The sequence below is a fragment of the Amphiura filiformis genome, chromosome 5 (genome assembly GCF_039555335.1).
Source record: "Amphiura filiformis chromosome 5, Afil_fr2py, whole genome shotgun sequence".
NCBI classification, from domain to species: domain Eukaryota; kingdom Metazoa; phylum Echinodermata; class Ophiuroidea; order Amphilepidida; family Amphiuridae; genus Amphiura; species Amphiura filiformis.
Window position 1 is genome coordinate 26,299,036 of NC_092632.1, and position 26,238 is coordinate 26,325,273.

A 26,238-nucleotide genomic window follows, 5' to 3' on the forward strand; every position below is an offset into this window, starting at 1 on the left:
AGAATGTGATATCAGTCATTGCTGCCTTTATGTTATTTTTTTTAAAACAATATTGTAAGTGCTATTTTATATTTTGTTGTTCACTTGTTTTGTTATAATGATCACAAGCCTCCAATACCATACCAACCTACATTGACTCTACTTATCAAGTTCAAAGAATTTCATTGCATAAAATAATAAGATTTAAATACAAATACATACAAGGCAGCCTTAGGATATATACATCACTTGGCATCTGAACATTTCATTTGCACATTGTAATTTGCTTTGATTTTACTGTGTTCATACGGTTAGTAAAACAGTGCTTCAACCACGCAAGTACTGGCCAATTGTAAAAAGAAGTTTTTTTTGGGTTATTCTTTACTTTTGGATAATTTCAACATAATAGGGAGCGCGATCGTGGCTCAGTGGTTAGAATACTCGCTTCTGGTGCATGAAGTCCTGGGCTTGATTCCTGGCAGTGGGATATATTTACTGGGATATTGACATGGAAAATAAAGGAATATGATTGGCATAACATCATCTGTAGATTAAATTCAGAGACTAGACCCCTCTCGCCCATGGTGCATTTAGAGTTGGTATATGAACCATGAGAGAATTCCATCCTTTGGAGGGGATGTTAAGCCGTCGTTACCATGTACAGAAGAGCCATGCCAGTACATGTAGCTCACAGTCAGTTTGGAGAAGAGTAAGGTGTTTACTGTTTCCAACCCATTCTGGTGTTCAAATGGGCCTTGATGGAATGAAGCTTCATAGCCTTTCTTTGGTTATCTAGGGTTGTCAAACCCTCCCAAAAATCCGAAATTCAGATGATACGACATCCACAGCAATTATTGTCCAAGCAGTCATTTGATAACAAAAATATCATAGTATGTGGCACTATAGGTTTTGGATTTTTTTTTTTTTGACCCATGATTTCATCTGATTCTGAGGTATACATTTCTCAAATAAATTATTTTCCTAGGCTATTTGGTTTGCCAAGAGGAGTAATTTTTAAGACAAATTTCGATTGAATTGATCTGCATTTTGAAAATTTGGCTTCTGTGCATAAGATATTTGACATTTAACCTTACTTACTTTTTTTTTTATTCCTAGTCCATGAGGGGAACTATTTAAGGTATATTACAACATGATAGAACACATAATATTTTGGTCCTTTTATGACCTTCGACTTCTCATGGGCAGCATGGGGCATAAAAAAATGGAACCAATCATAGTTTTATCCTTTGAGGTGTAAGGATGTTAAAAAACATTTGTTCCACAAATGTAGGAAAGCTGGATGCTAACTCAAAAATCACCCCATAGTACCTTATACTATCATATTATGTAATTGATATCGAAAGTGATCACATAAATTTGAATGAAATAAAAAGCAAGAGATCAAAAACCCTTCACTGTCGCCAGGCACCTGGGAATACATACATGTACAGCCAGCATCAACAAAAAACACTTCACTTTTTTTCACTCAAGTACCCTGGTTACAGCTCTCCATTTTTAGTATCAATGCAAGCAAGCCACAACGTGAATAATATGATGGGACTAGATACCATGATATTGTCAAGACAACTATTAACATGCAAACACACAGTATAGGCTGGTTATTTCAGTTGTGCATTAGCCAACTATTGCAAGTTGTGTGTGTGTTTATGCGGTGTATAAATGTAATCACATTTTGGAATTGTCCGCCAGCGGCAAAAATGACGCTTCTCATGATTAAAGAAAGGCGATAAAATCTAAACTGTTACTATAAATGAGTAGTTCATCTATCAGATACGACAAGGGATTTAAAAAATATAATTATAATTTATATGTTGGTCAGTAAATCATTACTTGCATTGATCAAAAGATCAGACATGAAAATACAGACCAGACTGATATTAACAAAATACAGGTGGCTCACATGAAAGTCAACGTTGACTTGGTGCTATTAAATGATTTGTAATTTCCAGTTGGCTGAAATTGAATTTGTTGATCAATTGTAAACTAATTTGAAAAGCAATTTGATGTTTAATGTGTGAAGTGAAAAGCTTTACAATGTTTAATGGTTGACATTATCAAAGGGGAAATATTTTTTTATTATTACGATGGCATTGATTTGAGGCGTAAATAGTTTGTATTATATAATATCTTCAGTGTGGGTCAAGGACCACAATGGAATTAAGTGTGCTTTTGTGTGTACTTTCTGTGGCTTTATCCTTGTTTGAAATCTACATAAAGTGAAACAAAATTAAATAAAGTGAAATTAAATCAAATTAAATGAAGTTTGTTTGAGAAACGTATGTGGCAAAACTATGTGGTATGTAATTTCTCTCTTATCTTATTGTGGGAAAGAAAGCATATATTTTTGGTCTGTCGATTTTTGTTGTTTTTTCTGATTGTATTATTATTAATATTATTATTATCCTTATTCTTTTTATTTATACTAAACAGTAATACATTTTTGTAGCCTAAATGTAAGGTTGTAAGCTGCTATCTTCAGTAGTAAGTTCATTGAAGAAACTTGCATAAAGTTAATTTTTACTGCACATCCTGTGATATTTTCATACTGAATTAAATATTATACAGGGTGTCCCAGAATGATTTGTACCGTGTTTGCAAAAATAACTAAAAATAGAAGACGGGCAGTGTATCTATTTTTGATACCAGCATTATAATGTTGGACATGTCTCCTACTTATTCTGTTAATTTCAGCACGCTACCTTTATTTGTTTTGGCGTGGCATGCAATAATGTAAAATCGATGAAAAACGGCTCGCATACCTTTGAAAAATGGCACGATACGATTAAATGAAGAACGTGTGATGCTTGGCACAGCATTTCGACGACAACTACTGTTGGGGCTGCGCCTTAAAGCTTGCCGGACAACTGCAATGTTCGCTCTAGTTCTTACAGTCTTAACATGCTTACGAGAACCTGAAGCTGCACTCTGCCGATTCCTGACAGTTCCGTGCTCGTAAAACTTCTTTACGTTATACACTATCGCCTAATGAATCTTCTTTGCGTCTCAACATAGCTGCCAGTTTGCCAGTAAGTTTTTGAAAGAAATCCACGCTGCTGTACAGTAAATTGAGGAGCCGTCTTTTCTGTACCACAGCCAGTTCGATCTCTGCAAGCATTTCAAATGACATGGACCTCACACCACAATAACTATATTTAAATCTACCGCCAAATAGAGAATGGGATTAGGCCACAAATCTTTAATTCCATATAATGATTGCTTCGTTACGTCATAAATAATAGATAGATATCGGCTATTTATTGGAAATATGAACAGGGCACAGCTAAAATACCTGCATAACTTTTCCAAATAACTTTGTGCTGAACGGTTAGTAATGTTACAGATTTTCAAAATAGGTTGTGTTGTCAAAACTTAGAATTCACCATTTTACGTTAATCTTCTATAACTTCTACAAGAAACGCCACATTTTAAAATCTAAAAAATCTGAGAAAGCTAAATATATGTAGAACTTAAAATGCAAAACAATATGACCATTCAACATGCCCTTCATACCTAAAAAAATCCATCTTTCCCGGTACAGATCATTCTGGGACACCCTGTATTTGATGATTGTTCTCCTTTTTTTCTATTATAAACATTTACTTTCAAAGAAACATCATGAAAATATCTTCATTATGGTAACACTTGATGTTTCATCAATAGCATACATGCATGTACTGTCATAATGGGCTATCCAGTTGAAATCCACACACCCCTTAATTTTCCACACAAGTAGTGTGAATTTCAAATTTACACCCCTGTGTGGTAGATTTTAAAAGGTCATATCATGTATGGGGGTGTATGGATTTCACCTGGAATAGCCCTATGCAGCTCACCTGTCAATATATTTTAAATATGGACTATAGCTATCTTCAGTAGATAGCTATCTAAACCTATCCAGATACAAAATTATGGGAGATAGAAATAAGGACACATATGGTTTATATTTGTGAGGATATCAATCAATTCTCTCATATCATTGCATCAAGATCCGATTGATTGATTCCAGTTGGTAAACAATACAATTAAAAAAGGAGCTATGTACAGCCCGTATGTCAACCGACATGTCATGTAGATTTCTATGCTAATTGATATTCCCCCATGGTATACTAGACACCAAGCTGACCAACATATTAAAATATTAAAATATTAAATTAATATTATATAATGTTGGCCAGCAAGTGTGTGTGGGGGGAAATAGCCAAAACAATCAATACAAAACAACACATTGCTTCCAAGGTGCCCTTGCAGTGTGTGCTTCAGCGTTTACCATATTATGTCATCGTTAGAAGCCATTTTTCAATAAAAGACGACACATGACACAGTCACTGACAGCGAGATGGTGAGAGATACAGGATGACAACGTTGATTAAGGCTTTTCATGTAAAGGTGTCAAATCAAATTGACTTGACCTTCAAATAATTCTCACCTAAATTAATAAGCTGCTTACATCAAGCAGATCACAGTGATTTCTGCTATTATAAATATGATATGCTATTCTGCCCTCACTACTCCTGATTCCAGAAAAATACAGCATTCATTTTTTGGAATTAAAAAAATCTTGTTTTTCCAAATGAAACATAGCTTATCCTAATCATGTCTAACTGGCAATGTCAAATTTTGATATTTTTTAGATTTTGGGGAAAATAGGAAAAAAACTACTTTTGCACATTTTCTTACAATTGTAGTCACAAACCTCTAAGACTTGGTACTAGTCTAAGCATTCAACATCTTGAGGAGTATAGGGTATAGTAAAAGTGAGCTCATGATTTTAATATTTTATGTTATTTTTGATAATTGAAAAAAATTAGTTTTTGAAAATAAGTTTTCTTATCAAAATGATAGGTTATCATAGCATACAAAAAAATGCCCTAAAATGCATGTTTTTGGCCCTTATTTCCAAAATTTCACCAAAAACAAAAATCTAGATTTCGTTGCCAGTTAGAACTAACTAAAGGACTAGGTTTGAGCTATATTTTTTTTGGCAAAACAGGATAAATTTTTTTTAACCCTAAAAATGAGTGCTGTATTTTTCTGGAATTGGGAGTAGTACATCATAGAATGATCGAATAAAGAGCAAAGATGCTCCACTTGAAAAAACAATATTTTAATCAGTTTAATCTAAAAATAAAAATGTAGTATCTACAAATCACAGCAGATACTGTCTTTGTTATTTCTTCTGATACCAAAGGAAAAGGTTCTATCTGCTGGTAATTAACGAAGCAGATACCGGAAAATGACATATCAGTTGACACTTGCTGTTCCTATGGGAACAGTGTTTACAAACTGAAATTAAGAGCTTGCATAATTTTTTATCCTAAACTAATTGGACGAACAATGACTTGTGTAATTTTGAATGTGCATGGCGATTGGCAAGGTTGTCACGACAGACTTGTTAAGCAAATAATTTCAGCATTTATTTTTCAAGCGCATTAATCACAATTTATTTATTTTCAACTAGTGAAATTTTGAATATAGATTTTTGTCAGCATGGTGAATTTTGATGTTTGTGTCAATTTGTGTGCAATTTATATTGGTGAAAAGATAGAATGGAAAGAGTAATACAAAGAACGATATAGAAATAGAGAGTACTTAGTATGAAAGAGTGTGTGTGAGAGAGATGGGGAGAGAGAGACGGAGATAATCATAAGACTCCTGGCGGATGTAGTTGTGCTTGACAGATCACCCACTGTCAATGGCTGCCAACTAGCTTTTATAATGAAATGAGATTGGTAGATATCCAATTGTGTGCTGCAACGTCAATATTCACATTTTTATGTAATTTTAATGCATATTGTTCAGATTTTCACTTGCTTATCATCTCCACAGTATTCTATCAAATCTGTTCTTTCATTTTGTACAGGAACAAGTATGACAAATTATGTATAAGGTGTTTCTGTTTGGCTATTATTTATTTATTTGGATGTTCATTGATCTAATTTGATGCCGTGGGCATCTCCACCTGCATAGCTATACTTTGTTCACCTGTTATATGGCAAAAGGTATTCGGTTTTCGTTACTGCATGCACTTCTAAAAGTCCCAAGGTAACACTCGCGTAAATTCGCACCAGCACGCGCCAGTGGCGTATGACACAAAGCCCACTTTGCCTAGGTGCTGCGTCCAACTACGTGCTCATGCTACATATCAATTCACAATGCTATGATTCTTAATAATTGCCACTTATGTGTTGAGCAAAGTATACCTGTAGTTTATGTAGTGTTGTAATAGAGGGTGATTCAAAATGAAGTAAACTTATGTTTGTGTTGCTTTTAAGGAAGATGTTCAGAATCTGCTCTTTTCAATGATTTTTTCATTGACAGCGGATTCCTCCTAGATCTAAATTCATAAAAAAGCACCACAAACATGAGTTCACTTCATTTTGAATCACCCTGTGAGGCATCTTATTTGTACATGTGGTGGGTGCAAAATTCTTATCCACACAGCACCAGGACATGCACATATTTTGTATCAATATGATTATGAAGATGACAAAATTATATAAAGAATATATATATATATAATATATTATATAAGTATATCAATATTATCTTCACGTCTTCAAAACTCATTGTTGTTGTTGACCTTTTCATACATTGCTTTACTTTGCAGTGTCAGTTCTAACTAACTGGCATGTAACTATGGAAACGATAAAATTGCAGAACACCAACACTTGTACTTTACTCAGCGGGAATTCACATTTCCGTCAAAACATTAGCGTTTAATTCAATGTGCTCTGAGCGATGATATCTATATTCATTAATCTTTCGTTCAGTTTTTGTGATTGTGTTGGTTTGTTTGCAATGTAAACAGAATATAGCTAATTGAGGCTTTAAGCTTTGGCCATGGATATTTATACCCATAGGCAAGGAAAAACAGAAGAGTATATTGATAGGTTTACAGTATAATGCTTAATAGCACTATATTATGTATGCCGTGGTTATATGATTTTCTCCCAAGTATAGTCTCTCGTTTGAAAATTTCTAGTTGCGGCCATCAGGATGTTGTTGATATTATTAGCATTAATAATGCTGAATCTCACATCATGTGATTGTATTACCTTCTGCAATAATACTAATAGCCAATATATGCCAAGTGTGGTTAAAGCACATTGCTATATTGATAAAGGAAGCAGCCGTTTTTGATCTGACCAAGCTTGAACCTCAGGGTGATTGAGTGTCTGTAGCTCAAATTGGACAATTTGCCAATTTATTTTTTTATTTTTTGATCAGATTATATAATATGAGAGTGCATATAATGTCATGTTTAGTATTGACAGATGATTATCTTGTTTATTGAAGCATAGTTCAATAATTGTTCTTGTCATAAAAATTATAGAGCATTTAAAATCAAACATGAAACAACTCACCTACTCCATGTAATAGTCAACCACACAGAATCAAAATATAAATTTATATTGGGAAGTGCATTTTTGTAAAAAGAATGAGTAAATTTCCATAAATTTTGCATAGTTCATTTTCTTCCAAAATATATAATGTTTTCTGTGAATTTTTTCATATTTTAGATAATGATGAAAATTAAAGGAGTATTTTGTGATTCTAGCATACCGTACTCAATTATTCTCAACATTTCAGTTGATATTCTGATTTTGCGAGTTGTGCATGATTATATGTGTATTACATAGTCTCCATAGGCCACTGTGTTGTAATTTTGTTTTGTTAAAATTAAGGGAACAATTAAAGTTGACAATATTTTTGCCAAGCAAATGAATCTGCAAGATTTTTTTTGCACATATACATGTAAATATTTTGTATAGAGGTTTCTGGTGGTATAAAAATCTCAACCTCTTTTTTAGAAAAGTGGGGGATGAGGCTGTGGATCACAAAATGCTCCTCTATTTGTATTCAAAAATATTTGCGCCAAATACGACATTTCATGCGGTTGCATCAAAAAGGTCATCCAGCAGAAATGAAAAGAATGAATAATTCATATTCTGATATCTGAAAAATATTGTAGTGATAGTGATACTATTCTTGCATCTGTGCAAGGTATAGCACCTCATCAAGGATAAAGCATACATGTAGGAAAGTGTGATGTTCAGCTGCATAATGATTTCTATGGAGGCAGGTGTCTTACCCTAAGAAGATCAAATATGATTTAAGCAAGCAATTAATACACTATTTCAGCTTAAGTGAGCGTGCTATATCTTCATGCAGATCTTCAGATTTGATATCAGATTTTAATATAAGACGCAATAAATTCCCCTTTAACCATCAATCCATCTAGTCACCCATGCGTGCATCCTTTTACAGTTAAACATGTTTTTTTCCTCTTTTACTCTTTTGTCTCACAACAGATCAAATTGCATGAAATTTTTGAGACAGACGCACAGCTTTACATGGTCTTAGAGTTGGTGACTGGCGGTGAACTATTCGAGCGTATTGTGTCGAGAGGGTATTTCACCGAGAAAGACGCAGCATCATGTGTTAGACAAATATGCAATGCAGTAGGGGTAAGTCTGTTCTCCTCAAGGCAGTATGAAATAAATCTGCAGATCCTGTCTTTATTTTGTTTATTTGGGTTTTTTTCTTCGTACAGTCTTCTGCCCTGGCTTCATTGCAGAATCTAGTTTGCCCTAGCCGCAGTTTGTGGTCCTCACAGTTGGCAAGTGAGCAGCCGAGCGTGTATACTTAAAGCAACAGAGCCCGAAAGTAGTGCTAGTCTGCCCCTCAAAATCAGGTTAGGTTACTCCCGATTCCAGAAAAATAGTTATTAGGTGAAGGTGGAGGTATGGTACAGGAAATTATTGTGCGCAAAGTATCATACTGGGTGAAGCCGACGGTTAAAACCCAGTATGACATACCACTCATTGTAAATATTGAAATAATTTACTTTTTAACTCAGCATTCTAATTGTTGGAGAAAAGGAAAACTTTTCAAAAATGCTCCGCTTATTACGTATCGCATGCATGTTATGCGCCTGGTAATCATGAATCGCCTTTATACGCATCTCGTCATGTACGCATATCATGCTTATACAATATGCTCTCACTAGATATAAATCGTAAGTACACACTCACTGACTAGATACAAACATTTATTCAGTTAGCGGTGTTCTTTGATGTTTCCATAGTTATGATAAACCTAATCCTAATCCTTTAGTTCTAACTGGCAATGAAAGTCAAATTTTAATATTTGGCCAAAATTTTGGAAGGGCCAAAAACATGCGTTGCTAGGGCATTTTTCAAATGTTGTGTTAAAATCAATGAAAGACTTGTTTATGCATTCAAATTTTTGGGAAAACACATTTTCTAATCTTTTGTATTTCCAAGTATCATGATAAATAAATTTATGAGCTAATTCTTAGCCTATACTCAAGATTTTGAATGCTAAGACTGACCCTAACCCAAGGTTATCCTAACCCCACTTCTAATCCTAATCCCAACCCTAATCCTAACCCTAATTTTGGGTAAAATTACATGAAGTCATAGAATGTATTTTAAAATCTGTTTGGAAAACCTGTTAACAAAATATTTTGTCAGCACTTAAATAACATTTTTTAGAATGTTACTGCATCAAGTTTTCAAAAATATTTAAATGTTATTAAAATGTTGTTTTTACCATTTACAATCCGACATTTGAATCGTTTTCTGTAAAACATTTGGGTTTACTGGGTAGGAAATCAGATACTCCATATCTGCCTATGATGGCAGAAGTATAAGATGTTAACATGTGGCACTAATGTGGCAAGGGGAAAAAATCTTGAGGGAAATGTCACGCTGTACTATGAGTGAGTTGTAACCCTAACCTAACACTCTCATAGATAGTGAGTGAAATGAAGCCTAAATAAAAGACTAACTGCTGGGCACTGGTTTGGTGATATGCATGGTGACATTAGCCCATGATATATATGTGATTAAGAGGGATCATGATACTTTTCATCGATTCTGGTGCAGATTATGTGAAGACAATTTTCACACTGTTATTCCTCACTCTGAAGCTATCACGATTTTAACGTTTTGAAATAAGATTTGGTGTATGATAATTATCATTATCAAATGAAAATTGATAGGTGATGCTAAAATTAAATCATTTTAAAGAAAAATTCCTTCATTTTGTGTACTGAAATTGTGAAGATAGCAAACAGTGCATGCAATATCACAGCATTACAATGTATACTGGAGAGACAAAAAGAAGAACCCTGGAAACACATCAAGATTTTATGATTTGGAGCCCATGGAGACCCCAGATTCAGTCTCGGTTAATAATATCGTGATTCGGTTTGTCTCGTCTGTGCAAGGCTTATGTACATTGATGAGTCTCAATTAGGCAAATCCAACGGCAATGCAAACTAATAATCTTGGCTCATCATAAATCATTGGCGATATTGAATCAGGGGTGGAACTACATGCAAACCACATGATGTTAGTGTCTTATATTTGAAATGGCCTGGTTGAGTTGAGTGTTGACAGCACTCCCATGTCTGTTGTGATGTGTACAGTGTTTGCTTGGCTGTTAGACCCTCTTTTCAGTTTTTCAGCTGTCACCACAGAATTAAAACCAGAGAACCAGGACTCGACCGCCATCTTGATACAGACATGGAGCAAAAATTGGGGGTATTCGGTTTCCCTCGGAATGCGCTCAAGGCATTCGTTGTCATGCAAGCGTGACATGGATGATAGGCGCATTTGAGAGACGCACTTGATGTGACCTGCACGCGAGTACCAAGATGCTTCAGATGAGACGCCGAATACCCCCAATTTTCTCCCCATAGCTGCATGATCATACGTGGCGGTATAGGGAGTTCAGAGCTGCCAACTCTCCCTCTTTTCGCAGGAGACTCCCTACTTTTAAACCTTCAGAACCCTTAATTTTGGTCATCTCCTGAAAAGGAAATGGTTTAATCCATTAAGATGTACACATTTTGTCAAATCTCCCTGATTGCAACAGGAAATCTCCCTTTTTTTCAAGATTCAAATGTTGGCAGCTCTGGGAGTCCCGGTTCTCCTTCTCTAATTCTGTGGCTGTCACCTAATGACCCCATATTTTTACAAACTTGTTTCTCTGTCACCCTAAGACCCAATATTTCACCTCTGATTTGTCACTAAAATCCCCTTTTGTTTCAACCTGAATGGCAACATGCATTCATTCCTGCTTTCATTAATTAATTTAAAAGAAATTATACAAAAGTCATTCATTTTGATTGCTTGTTTGTAAAATGCACAAGCCTGCAGGCTAGCTTAGCCTATAAAAAGCATTATTAACGCAAACTACAATCCTGACGGAAATTTGTCTCCACACTATGCTGGTGTTAAAAGGATGCAATCGGAGCTAAATAGGTGATGGTTCCGAATTATCTTTGTATAATAGTTGCAAATGCACATTCAGCTTACACTCGCCCCTTCCCCACCACCATTTTTCAATGTTGGGAGACTGTAATGTAGAAATTATGGCGATTTTGTCCAAATCAACATTGCAATAGAAGCGGTGAAGGATGTTGGCCAATTAACGCTCTGGTGTGGCAACATTTTTCGCCAGGATATTGTAGTACTGATCTCATCTCATCTCAAGTTGAGAATAACAACATGTTGGATTTCGCAGTAGCACATTTGAATCAGTGCATTTATGGGGTTGCAGCACCAGCATATAGACAAATGACCACTCTGCACGTGTACATGTATATGCCCCATGGACAAATTAAATGTGCTACTTCGAAATCCAACATGATGTTACTCAGAGACTTGACAAACTATAGCCTCCTGTGGGACTGTTATGACTTTCACCCAAAGACCCTGCTGTTTTGAGAAAATTGATCATGTTCTCATCCATGTACCACCTTTAGAAATAAGGTCCAAAGTTTCATCACTCAACCAAAGACACCATATTTCATTACATTTGTATGAGCATCCCTGGGGTAATTCTCAAACAATGTGCCAAATATTGCCCCTCCCTCCCCCCTTTCTCATCATAGACCTTTTCAGGGTCTATGTTCTCATCATGCCAAAAATTGCTCCCACCCTCCTCCATTGCACATGTACATGCCAATTTTTTGGAACCTAATTTGAAAACCTGAAATGCTCTAGATATATATAATGTTAGCATAATGTATTGTAATGAACAGGAAATTGTGCATCTAAATGTGAACGTAAAATGTGTGCCAAAATTGCTTGCCCCCCTCTCAACCTGACAAAAATTTTACCCTCCCACAGGACTCGTAATGTAATATTGCGCAGCCTTTTTCTGTGAAAAAGTCCCAGCCTAACACCTGTATTGGTATAAAGTGCTGCCACCCCCGCCTTAATCTATTCAACTTTAATAAAGGATATCTGCATCTATGTAGCTCAAATTTTCATTGAGTGATAAGCATCATGAAAACATACTTCATATTTTCAATTTACTGTAAGGGGTGGGGTATGAACGTTTGGACAGTATTTATTGTGGGACATTAGAGCAAATCAGGCATATCAAATTGCATTCCGAATACGAAGAATGTCCTTCTGATATCAAATAATTTTGATTTTTTTGAAATTCGCAATGTAATACACATTTTATGGCAAATGATTAATTGATATTTTTGATATTTAACAGTACTTGAAGTAAACTTTATAAATCTGATGATTTATACTTAAAGTATATATATGTAAGTGGGATGAAAAGCAGACGATCAATTGAAAATTTTGACCCTTCAGTATTGAAGATATGGATTTTTTCCCAAAACTCAAAAAAAAAAAAAAAAAAAAAGGTCTTTTGGGAAAAAAATCCATATCTTCAATATGAAAGGTCAAAATTTTCAATTGATCGTCAGCTTTTCCTCCCAGCTACATACACTTTAAGAATATATCATTAGATTTATAAAATTTACTTCGAGGACTGGTATCAAAAATGTGAAAATTATCAAATTTTAATAATTTGTTATAAAATTTGTATTATATCGTGAATTTCAAAAAATGAAAATTATTTGATATCAGAAAAACATTCTTCATATTCAGAATGCAATTCGATATGTCTGATGTGCTCTCGTGTCCCACAAAAAATACTGTCGAAAAAAAAAAAAAATTAACGCTCAAAACGCTCATTCCAGATCCCTTAATCAATGTTGATACTAAAATCGTTTATAAAATTGAAGAAATTTTTAACCTAATAAAAACCATTAACCTTAAAACAGATCTTATCTACGAAGGAGATTCACTGTTAAGTATTAAATTTGATTTCAATTCAATGCAATTTAACGCGGCTGTGTACTCTAGCCATTGTTTCTTTCTCAAAATTGAGTTTTTATGATATGTTTGTACCTTGTTATGTTTTTTATAAATACAAGGAATGAAAATCCAGATTTGTAAACTCCAACTGCAATATTTTAAGGATTTTATTTCACTATTCCACTCGTGTTTGAAATTGAAAAGGAAAGAAAATCTTTGTTGTACCAGCAAGGTACACGCTGCAAGAACAACTCATCGCGTTGCGATCGCGCAATTTGTTAACGCACAAATACGCTGACGACACGCGACGCTTATCTACATGCGCGGCGCATCTGATGGAAACACCACGGAAGCACTGATTTCACAAAAACCTAGTGGTCAAATGGCTCCGTTTTAGCTGATAAAATGTGGGTTTTTTCAAGTTCTTTCCCCGATTTAAATATCAAGTTATGAATGGATTTCGCTCAAACTTCTCAAGGGGCTGTGGATTTACCCGATGTTCACGTAATATAAGTTTCAAAAACGAAAACTGTCGCATTCTCCTGTGAGATTCGATGAAAGTGCAAAATGTGACCACTTTAAACTTCAACGGCCATTATTTCAATGTTCATTTTCTCGGTAAAAATGACGATTTAGGTACACGATAACTCAATAAATACAGCATCTATAGGTAAGCAAATATGATCATCGTAAAAAGCATGATCGACTCAAGAAACGGTTTTCTCATTTTTTATATTTTGGTCTATTTCCGATTTTGGGCATCATTTTGTGCAAATAGGCGTTTTGAATTTTAAAAATTTCATTTTTATGATTTATATGATCAATATATTAAAAAATAAAAAAAATAAAAAAAAAATAAAAAAACCGTTTTTGGAATGGAGCCTCAAGATTAAGCTAAAAACAAAATAAAATATTTTGGAAAGAGTGTTTTTTGTTATGATGTACCTAACAAATATTGCCAAAAACTCACTTTTTGTGATTTTCTTCAAAATTGTTGTTTTTACCCCAAATCTTTATTTGTATTAAGATTTATTGATGTCTTGCCTTCATAAAAATGTATACTTTTATATGTTTTTGCGAATAATTACAAAGTTATTGCACTTTTACTACATGCATGTCTGAGAGTACACAGCCACCTTAATTACTCCTCTCTATCCATCTATCTCCAGTATCTACATGAAAACGGTATAGTACACAGAGATCTAAAGCCAGAAAACCTACTGTACGCAGACCCAACAGAAAACTCGCTTCTAAAATTAGCCGACTTTGGTTTGTCAAAGATCACATCGACAGACGTAACCATGAGTACAGTGTGTGGAACGCCAGGATACTGTGGTGAGTTATCACATTTTGTTTATTTCCAGCTACAGTATAAGAAATCTCTGTGTATATGGACCAATTAATGTACACACAACTAGCACTGGTCGGAGCAAATGGAAATAAAATACTGCGCATTGATTGAATAGGTTTTAAATCAACACTGAAATAGGTCTATGCTACAAAAGTAATGGAACGTTACAATCATATAGTACAGACATGTTTTATGTTGATCATAAAACGCTCTAAATATTTTGCAAAATGTTAGTGTTCAAATAAAATCAAGATAATATTCGAAATATCATAAATATTGATCAGAACTTTTTTATATTACAATTTTAAAAATGGGTTAGAAGGAAGTCATTCACCTGAATCTATATGAATAGCTTTTGAAATATTACTTAGAATTAAAAATTTAGACCTGTTTTGGCAATTATAAAATTGGATATTTCCCTTAGAAAATCTTACTTGTACAAATTTGTATTTTACTGGCAGGTTGCCTAGGTAGCCCAATTTTCATTGAACTGATGTGTAATTCTAGCACGAGAATAAACCTACATTTTAAAGTGAACTGGGGATGGTATTGATTTCCTTGTGGGCAACTTGCAGGTGCATGCTTCCTCACTGATTAAGTTGAGCACACTATACACACACAGAGTTTGCATTTAATTGGTACCCATTTCATAGCCTCACGCGCTCCAGTGTTTGCCGAGTGCGCGAAAAAAATCCCACATTTTATTAGGTCCTCACAGATCACCAAGTAGCATGAATGAAGACTCAAGTTTACTCACCGGTTATATATTATATTAAATATTTTTTATGGGAATATTAGATTTACTGCAAAAATATGAAGTGGATCAGACAATAATATCTACTACAAGAAGTGTCTAATAGTTTGTTTCCTCAAGGGTGATATTGTAAATTGTTTTGCTTTCTAGCAATATAATATGATTGCCAGGAGCAACGAGATGTTAAAATTGTAAGATCGGGAGCAGCTAGCATATACTTGGCCCCTATTTTTAATTTTTTTTTTTTCAAACGAAACCTGACAGATGTGAATATCCCACAGATGCTTGAATACGACAAGCCTCCACAAGATATTTGCCCCAAAGATACACCGTGGTGTGTTCTCTGAAAATATTACATTTGTTGAAACGTGGCATGCGGGAGAGATACAGACTAGGGAATAAAAGTGATTGTACATAATGCATTTTATTTATGCCTGGAAACGGATCATTACAAAGACTGCTGGTGGAGAGGGAAATGTGTGCATCGTGTATTTTAGCGAGTAAATTGAAAAGAGAAACATTGAAACATCCAACAGGTTTTGACATGCTTTTAATTAAATAGTCAGAGTCTATTGAATTGAAAAAAAGCCATTTATATTACACGATGTGAAGCGCTAAGTGAGTTAAAGCTGGACTTGTAAGAGGTACCGGTAGCATTTTGACATTTCCCCGTCTGTAAGCCTCAAAAGCCTATTTTGATCTTCTTACTTGTCTGTCGCATAAGAAGTAGTTGGTATTATACTGGAGGCAGTTTGGGTTATAGCAAAACCCCAATATATATTATTGAATGTACGAGGCTAGACTGCATGCATGCATGGATGTGCTCGGAGGGGCAAGAGACAGATTCTTGTCCATGCTAGCACCCATTAAATCTGTAGTCACATTTTTTAATTATATAAGTGACATGAAAGATAATATCATTACATCCGAGTTGTCGGCATACGTGGAGGTCGCAGTTTGAAGGAAAAAAAGAGTTCGCTTTCCCTCTTGAGGTAACTGAATGTATTTGATGAGATTCTCTCACTTTCTTTTCCTTTCAACTAGGTAAAAAATTGCAAGGCATCGAACTTTTATGTTTATAGTTTAAACATCATTATGTGAAATTTATGTTGTAGAAGAGAAAAATAAACAAATGCAAAAAACCCTTTTATAGCATGTGGTACTTTTACATCAGCACACTCTGTTTGAGTTCAGGCTCGGTCATCTACATTTTTAGCTCCCTAAAGGTTTTCAGAACATGACGACAGAACATATAACATCAACATTTACATTATGTGCACATGGAACTTTGTCTGTGACATTTAAACCAAGAAGTTAATTGCTGTACGTGTGGAGGGAAGTGTGCATTCAATGTTTGCGCTCCTGAAACAAATGTATTGGCACAAAAAGGTAAACCTACACCTATAATTGGTCTCATTTCAATGTTTGATTGAATAAATTGTGTATACTGCACTAATTTCATCTGTCAAATGTCTGAAATAGACAAGGGTAAATTGCATTATGGGTAGGGAGTGTAAATCTTTGTAATGTTCAATTTCCATTGAGAATGTGCTTAAGTATATTTTGTTGCTCACAAAAGGTTTGCTTTGATTATAAAATGTATACAGTCATTTCGCTCTTACCGCTCACGACCTGATTATCACATGAAAAGAATTGGGTCACATCAGAGGCATAGAAGGGTGTATGGGGATGTAGAGGGAGTATATATATGTGACGTGTCATGTCAAAAGGAGACACTTTTGGGCAGGATCGTAAATGGAGTAATAGCCAAAAATCTGCCCGGGGTGATTTTTTCACAATTTTGGTTTGTTGCGAATTTGTGATGTTATTAATGTTTAAAATATTGTCTGATAGTTTCAGACCGAATATAACTGGCATGTTGTATTTTTTGAGACATTTTTCAAGGTAATTCCTACTCTCAACATTGTCAATAATATTTTTAAAGGCCGATATCTCAATTTCCAATTTTATAATACCATAACTTACGAACTCAATATCTTCGCTTAGAAATGTCCGAATTCATTGGGGAAAACGTTGTGGAGCAAAATAACTCTTTATGTAAGATATGTAAAAATCTCAAAATTGATAACCTGCCCAAAAGTGTCTCCTTTTGACATGACACGTCACATATGTGGTAGCACCCACAGTCTTGGCTTATAAAAAAAAAAAAAATTTAAAATTATAAATTTGTAATTAATGGATCTAGCTCAATATCATGTCATATGTCACTCAAAACATTGGATACCCCCTTTCCCCCACTCTCAATTTCAAAGGGCAGCTATAGACCTTTTTAGCAGCTGATTGGAAATTTTGTTCAGAAAGATATTGTGTGTCAAAACATACTTGAAGAATTAATTTCTGGTGATTTGAATGTGTATTTGTTCACGCAGTGGATACTGCGTCCAATAAGAGCAGCGCAATTTACACGATTGGTGTGAACGGTCATTCCACGCAACACACTCATTGAATGCTCTATCGTGTGATTGGTTGTGGTGTGTTTTTGTTTATCCCGTTGTGCATTGTGTGTGTTTGTTGCTATACTATTGTATGTTACCAGGCCCTCGTCACATTTCAAACCTAGAACCTCACATTTGAAACCAAAGACACTTCATGTGAAAATAGCAACCCTGATCACTGACTTTCCTTGAAATCTACTTGAAAAGGGAAAACCCTTTTCATTGAGTATAAAAGATTTTGTTGGTCTGTGTGTGAAATTTATTGGGTTTTTATCATGGACTTAGCTGCTTAAAAGTACATACCCTGACATTCTAAAATTGGCCTTCACAGCCAGGATCAGCTCCCCGAGTTTCGTACGGGTACAACGTGACAAATTAGCAATAAGTTCCTTGCCAGGGGAATATCAAGGGAACTCAAATATTCCATGAGAACGTACTAAACCACTGCCAGGGTTCAAACCTGCAACCTCTCACACCATAGTCGAACGCCTTATCGACTGCAATGTGCTATCTTCTCCTCTGAGATATTTTATTCTTTTTACTAGCTGAACAATAAATGATGTTGTTTGAATCATCAATTTTAGAAAAAAGGTACTTGCACTATATAGTCATTTTAAGATTTATTGCAAAATGAAACCCTTTGTAATGTAATATGGTAGTAACATTGTGACACTATGTGATATAATATATGCCGATATTGCTTTTTTTGAAAACCATAAGAATTTAATGAATGTTTGGTTTTTTATCTTCTTCAATCCAAACAGCCCCAGAAGTTTTACATGCCAGAGCTTACGGCCCTGAGGTGGACATGTGGAGTGTGGGTGTAATTGCGTACATCTTACTGTGCGGATTTGAACCTTTTTATGATGACAGAGGAGATAAGTTTGTCTATCAGAAAATACTACGAGCAGAATATGAGTTTATGACACCCTGGTGGGACAATGTCTCGGAAAGTGCCAAGGTAAACATTTGTTTGGCGGTATCCATAGACACTGTTGCTAAGCTAAGTGAAAAAGGAAATCATTTTTTTGATGATATATTTGCTATGTTATTGCATTGTTGAGTTTGGATGATGGTAAAACAAACATTCTGTGGGTGAATCATAAGTTGTTGCATCTATTGAATGGCAAAAATATCCCTTGGGATTGATGAATATTTATGTTGGGGAATATGGAAATTTACAATTTAATTATTTATTTATGAAAAATTTCAGATTCTGCCTTTTTGCATTCGCTCAGAAGTTTAATGCTGCCATGATTTCTCAAGTTTCTTCATTTTATAATTGTGTTATGCCTCTTTTACCTGAACAATATTGTGTTTTAACCGTTTTCCTTTCGACAATATTAATATGTGTTCCACTAAATTACATATCCCCGTATAATTTTATTTAAGTCAAATAAAAAAGGAGAGATCAGTTAACATGAAATCATGGATTTTCAAATTTTCTGCGTCAACAGGATTTCATCCGCAAGCTTCTACAAATCAACCCAAAGAGACGTTTAACAGCCAGACAGTGCTTAGAACATGCATGGGTACGGGAGAAGAACCCAGCCGCACCTGCGACCCCACTGGAAGGCATGCCCGCCAAGATTAGAGAAATCAATGCCAGGAGAAGACTCAAGGTAAATCAATGTGTTGCTAAATAATGCATAACATTACAGTAAGTTCTTGGCCAGTATTGCTCGTCTACTCTGTACGTAAAATGTGATTGGTATAGAACCTCATAGTTCCCATCTTGGGGTCATTTTTAGAACTATGGTTATTGAATGGAGTTGTAGATGAACTTGAAGATCATTTTGGCTCTGTGACAACCAGTACATGGAGTAGATTGCCATGCAGTCCGAATGGCAACAGCATGTACACTTAGCTCATGTTAAGGGTCGAGTAAGTGATGCGTTTCAAGTGTTTGTGGACAGGTGATTTCTAGGAACTGAATGAGCCCAGCTGGCACTTCAGTAAACTCGTACAGGAAACCAAATGATGAAATGGGTTTTTTACGGAAATAAAGACCAGACACTAAATATTATTTGCCATATATTTGTGCATTGTTCACTGGGCATTCTTTTGCTAAAAAATATATAACCCTATGTGTATATTTTTGTTGATTGCTCTTTTTTCATGCATGTCTTGAGTGAGTTAGTTAAATCTTGGATGCATGAAATTTGATCCCATTTGTAGTCTGCAGGTATCTTTCATGTTATTCACAAGAACACCAGCGGTGTCTTAAATTGCCCATTATTTGAATAACATTGCCTGTCCTAAAAATTGAATCTTCAATCAAAGACATCGGATGCAAAAAATACTAAACTCATAATTGCACCATATGTAGCGATACATGGTAAATCTGTTATTTTGGTCTATCGCATAAAGAGACCAAAATAGTGTACTTCTAGCATCAGCAAATTCCTGATATTGAACAATAATTTGCATCTTCAAGCTTGAGCGTTACAATGGTTTGTGCACATAGCACCTCGCGCATTATCGGCACAACACTTTACTCGCACCATAGACATACCACCTAGACCTATGACTGCCCATCCCTGACCGTGGCAGTAGGTGAAGCCACGTATCCAAGGTGATTTTGGTCGGTGGTCGGACGCGGAGAAATAAGCGTTCATGTCTGGAGAGAAAGACGCGCTCGTTTGCGTGATTGTTGCTCCATTATCGCCAACGTCAAATGCAACATGTTCTGTAGACGCGAACATATCTGCTTGCGTGCGCCTGGGTATGCGTCTTTATCAAAGTCGTTGCTAAGCAGTGTCGGCTTCACTACGCGAGTCAAAGTCATTGGTCTAGGGGCTCGTTTGTCTGGGACTCGCACAACACAAACAGAGCATACACTTTATATTGAAAGTTTTCCAGGCGTACATGGCTAAATATTCTGGTGGTACACTATTTTGCCCTCCATGAGCAACATGCAAACATGACAGAGTTGGTACTCATTGGGTCTAATCTCTTTGACTGCAATACATAAACTCTGCTTTATTGAACTTTTGCAAGATTCGTAACTTTATGGACTGGTATACAGTGGTATAGATTAGCATACATACAGTTAGGTGCATGAACTATGCAAAGTGTGCTGTGCATGTTGTCAGGCGGTAGACAGCTCATTATAAAAGTAATACAAGTATGGAAGCCGCCATTACCCTGCCATCGCAGAGGCCTGGAACACTACCGCTGATTTCTACCGGCTGCATCGCGCCCGTGCTCCGCGTTCAAGTCATGAAAAATCGCGGCTTGCTGCATCCACGGTTAGACTTTTTCAAGCCTGCTACAGTGCATTTTTTTTCAAATGTTGAACAGCTTTTTTCATACTTTTAATTATATTTTTTAGCGCATCCATGAACTTAATTTATCAAATGCATTAAATCAACCAACAATCCCGCTTATCCGGCCAAGATTTATACAAGAAAATTCTGTTTCAACCACGAAAATTAACCTAAATTTCGCGATACCCGTAAGACTTGGCGATAGCCTATTCAGATATCGTTGTCAAGCTCGAGGTGATTGACCTCCAATGATTGACAGTTGGGAACGCGGACTGTACGCGATGCTGAACGCGTAGTCATGGAAGCCGGGTGCTAAAGTGGGTGCTAAAACCTCAAATGGCGACTTCCATGCGTGTACAGGGGGTGCTAAAGTAGAACCAAAACAACAGCGGGAACCGTGTGTTAAATCGACATAGAAAAGTACAGGAGGGATCGGCGAAATTTACTGTCAGCCCTCTGATGTTGTGTTACTGGCTTGCCCTTTGTTAATTGACCTTGAGTCATGATTTTATTTACATCTGCACTGACAAAGAAAGGAAAACATTTTTGTGTATTACCAGTTGAACATTGAAGAGTGGGCTAGGTAAACAAGCTGTTCATAATACCTAGTGTTAGAAATTCTTATGGTTCATTGTTGGAAATTAAAGCCAACATTTTCTAGGGCTAATTTGGCCCTTATAGTGTAGGTCAGAATATCTACAGGCCATAAGCCCAATGAAAATTGATACAATCCTGGCTTATTTTCACAGCTTAAAAATATGCAAAAAATAAAATACATAGTAAAATGTTTAGCGCATTTTCAATCTGGGAAAATAACAGAAATCACATTTCTTTCTTTTTTCCAGGCTGTCACAAAGGCAGTAATAGCATCCAACCGACTAAAGAGCCTTGGAGAATGGATCACACCAGTCAATCCAAGGAAAAGTCCAGTGGTTGTCAGGAAAGCAGAAGAAGGGCAGACTGATGGAATAGAGCAGAAGATTGAAACACCAGAGTCTGCTGTAGCACAGTGAAGTCCCATCCACTTGTTGGTTTTTCTATCTATAGGTCTTGCTATATACATATTTTGTGAGGAACAATTACCTCAGGGCTTTATACACCATTTGGATAATTGGATGGAAAACATTGACGAAATATGTAAGGTGTCTGTCTGCCTCGGATGCTAAGGGGAAAGATGTTGTATTCTCCAAACCTACCAACCACCACGACACAAGCACTTCCATAAATAACAATGATTTTGTACATTAGAATTAAGGTTTTGTAGTGTAGATCAGTGTCTTTTAATTCAGGTTTGCCTGTCATTTTAAATAAAACTATCTGACCTGTCCTGAATTTGACTTCTCAAAACATAGCCCAGACTTCAGCAGCAGCCCACAGAATGATTCAGTGAGTATTGCTATGGCCTTTATTTATATGACTTACAAAGAGTTCAAAATAACCTTTTCAGTAGCTATAAATAATCACACTTTGTTTTGCATGTCCTAGAAGCAAACTGAATGTCCAAAATGACGGTAGACAGGTGGCTAGCTAAGACACTTATAGATGTAGCATGGCATAGTTTTTAAGACTAACCTACCTTTACCACTATGACATGCATTCAAATTGGGGTACAGAAGGCTGAGACTAGCTGCAGGTCAATAAACAGGTCAAAATTTGGCTGTATCTAATCTCAAAAGAAAATTGTCCTCTGTTATACCCTTACACTGCCATTTTATTTAACGTTATACTATGTCATCCCTTCATCAAGTATGCAGGAATGATACTGTATAATATGCAGTTTGGTTTGGTTCCCTGTTATCCGAAACCCGGACAAAGGCATGATATCTTGATTTGAATTAATTCAAATCATTTTACAAAAATGGAAGGAAAGTGCACTTTCAGTCTATTCAGTCTAATGGCATATACTAATTAATGACCCTAAAAATAGAAAATGTGGACAAGAAAATATTCAGTTTCCAGGTAAACGTGTGGACAATGGATCTTTTGGAAGCTCAAGTAGCTACAATTTCAATCCCAGTTTTACAAATTTTGACAGTTGCTTTTAAGTGAATGTTTAATTATTACAAAATAATGTCAATCATGACCAGGTATTATCACTATACAGTAATGATTTGAATGAACAGTGTGATGATCACTGCGTACACTGCAATGTGTGACGCATGCGCACGAGTGAATCCAACTCGCTCCTGATTGGTGGGTATTTACAAAGTCTTTGATTGGTTTAATCAGCATTTTTGCACACCCACATTTTCTCATTTAAAATACGATTGTATCATTTCTGTGATCATTCAAATGAAATTTTGACTGTATTTCATAGATTAGAGCTGTCATGATAGTGATACTATAACTCACCTACACTACAGATTTGCACCTTTGCATCATAATTTGCATTATAAATACAAATTATAAATTGTGTAATTTTGGGAAGGTGATATTTTTAAACCGAACCATGATTGCCTTCTCCATTATTCAGTTTGTTTTTGGTTAATATCAAAGGAAGCCGTTGCTCAGGAAGGTATATCAATTATCACAAAAATCAAAAACAAAAAACCCAATGGGATGTTGATGTTCCAGAGGGATTATTCGGCAAAGAATAACAACAAAATTATTTATAATGGAAGCTTGCTTAAACACTGCTCATAGGTTTATTGTGCAGACTTCAAAGTGCATAATTTGCTGTAGACCAGTTCATTATTTTATCATCCTCTGCATAATATTTACATTCAGGGAATATAGATGTAAGCTATTGGCATGACCCCAAGTTCGGGCTGGCAGCTATGACACTATCCCCCAAAATGATCTCATCTCTAATGGTATAGTTCAGAAGCTGCCATGCAATAATCATAGGTCATTATGTGACCTCATGTTGTAGAAAATGAGATTTGATACCAATATATTCAGAAAGTTATTCTGTGATGTATAAATATATTGAGACTAAAAAAATTTCAGATGAGACTGTTTCACCATCCCTGGTTTCACCTCCTAGTGTAAGGACAGTTTTTTCTTATCTGTTGGGACTTTGCCATTTGTAGTAACAAATAACAGTAATAAACATTTAACTTGCTTAAACTGTTTTCTAGGCTTCAGGTCACTTAGCCTATTTTTGCATGGCAACCAATCGGTCATGCTAGGCTTCAGTTTTATGTGTGTAGTTATGCATGTAAATGTGTCAAAGAAGAAACCTCTCATGCAGTGGTTCTTTTCTCTTGCATGTAATGACGAAGTTACACACACCCTTGACCATAATTTAAATTAAAAATTAAAATGCCAGAATGGGTTGTACAAGTAGTGAAACTACTGGTATGCCAGAATGGGTTGTACAAGTAGTGAAACTATTAACCAAAATTGGCCATTCTATTTGAAATCCATATACCTCCTATGGAAGACATGACCTTAATCTTCCACACAGGGAGTGTGAATTTCAAATGGAGATATCTGAATGGGTGATCCCATTTGAAATATACACCCCCTGTATGTGAGATTAAGGTCACATCTTCCATCTAGGGGAGTATGGATTTAAAATGGAATAGCCCAATGGCCTCATTTCGAATGACATAATCCAATAACCTTTATTCACCAATCTTGGCTCAAAAATTGACCTCAAGCTGTGGCTATGAAGTTTTTGTTACCCAAAACATTGAACTGGTCACTCTATGAATGTAAAATATATTGAGGGTAAAGAACTGTATCATGTAATCCATACACCCCCTATGGAAGAAATGACCTTAATCAGCCACACAGGGAGTGTAGATTTCAAATGGAATCCCCCATTCAGGTAACCCTATTGGAAATTCACACTCCCTGTGTGGAAGATTATTAGGTAGTGTCTTCCATAGGGGGTATATGGATTTCAACTTGAATAGCCCAGTGATTCAAATCCTAGTGTCAAAAGACTTGGTGTTCTGTAATCGAGTCAAGGGGAAATTTTTGTCATGGTTTAACTGATGATTCTGAATTTTAGTGCAAAATTGACAATGTGTCAATATTTTGCTTTATCAAAGACACACACCTGTAACGTTTTACATACCAACCCGAAATTATACATGATTACATGGAAGGACTCTGACACAGTTTTATGATGTGCCTGATAGGTTTTAGCACCAGTATAATAAACCTTTAATTGTCCATAAATATTGAAAGTGTTGATTTGAAATTCAAGGTGAATATTGAAAGGTGATCAGGCTGCGTGTGTGTATGAATCCATTACTCTCTGTTTTATGACCTTGAATGGAAGTCGCATGCTGTAATTTGAGTTGATCAATTTTAATGAGGTTGCGGCTAAACAAACAATTGACCTTCTGTCCTATTATATACTCTAAATCAATTCATTTCAACACTCTAATGTTATTGAAAGTGTATATGTCGATCATGTAGAGACCTAAATACATCATATTTAGTACCTAGTGTAATATATAGAAAGTTTGGTGTACATATATCTAAACACGGTGCTTAAAATTATAAAGGTACAAAGTATTCAGAAAGAGGGTACATTTAACCCTAACCTGATGGTTAGTCTGATGAGGTTGGACTATTTATTTTCTCACTTTTATAACATCTCTGAGCATGTAATAGTTGAGCTTGGCACAATTGATTGACCAAGAGCAAAGCAATTATTTGACAATATTTCTTGCTTATGGTATTGTAGGTAGTGAATATGATAGAAATAAAATCATATTGGACTTAGCCTTAGGTCGAACGTAGCCTAAAGGTCCGTTCATACTACCACCGCATTTGCGATGCGTTGCTGTGCGATGCGGTGCGTTGTCGCACTGCATCGTACTGCAAACTACTGCATTGCGATATCGCAATAAAGTTTAAATACCGGTACATTTTGCATTGGGGCAAAAGTAATCGATATATCGGCATCGCAAAGCAATGCATCGCAAATGCGGTGGTAGTATGAACGGACCTTTAGTCCAGGGCTCACATTGATGTTACAGCAACTTCATTGGGCAAGAGCATTTGAAAAGTATAATTTGCTTGAAGCACTAAAATATTATTTGTTACTGAAAATCATGATGAATGTTCACTTTATATGCATTTTTTTCATGACTTCATTCAAAATGTTGAAATTACTCACGGAAATAGGTGAATCCAGAAACACTGCCATTATTGTTCAAGCATAGAGGAACCAAATACCCTCATGGGTATGTTCCTCTGTAGCTAGTATTATACAGGGTGGTAGAGGTATTCTGGATTCTCCTTCCTGTACTATGTTATAGTATTTCCGTGAAATTACTAGAGGTACAATGTC

At 35.7% G+C, this 26,238-nt stretch overlaps 1 protein-coding gene across 1 annotated transcript in view; it reads left to right on the forward strand.

Annotated features, from left to right (window-relative positions):
- Positions 1-24,058, forward strand: part of LOC140152877 (calcium/calmodulin-dependent protein kinase type IV-like) — a 49,120-nt gene extending 25,062 nt beyond the window's left edge. The window contains exons 4-8 of the mRNA XM_072175404.1: positions 8,313-8,468; positions 14,324-14,489; positions 18,480-18,676; positions 19,173-19,337; positions 21,830-24,058. Coding sequence (XP_072031505.1) covers positions 8,313-8,468; positions 14,324-14,489; positions 18,480-18,676; positions 19,173-19,337; positions 21,830-21,997 — 852 coding nt within the window. The 3' untranslated portion in view covers positions 21,998-24,058. The remainder of the gene's footprint in view (positions 1-8,312; positions 8,469-14,323; positions 14,490-18,479; positions 18,677-19,172; positions 19,338-21,829) is intronic.
- Positions 24,059-26,238: the final 2,180 nt, after the last annotated feature.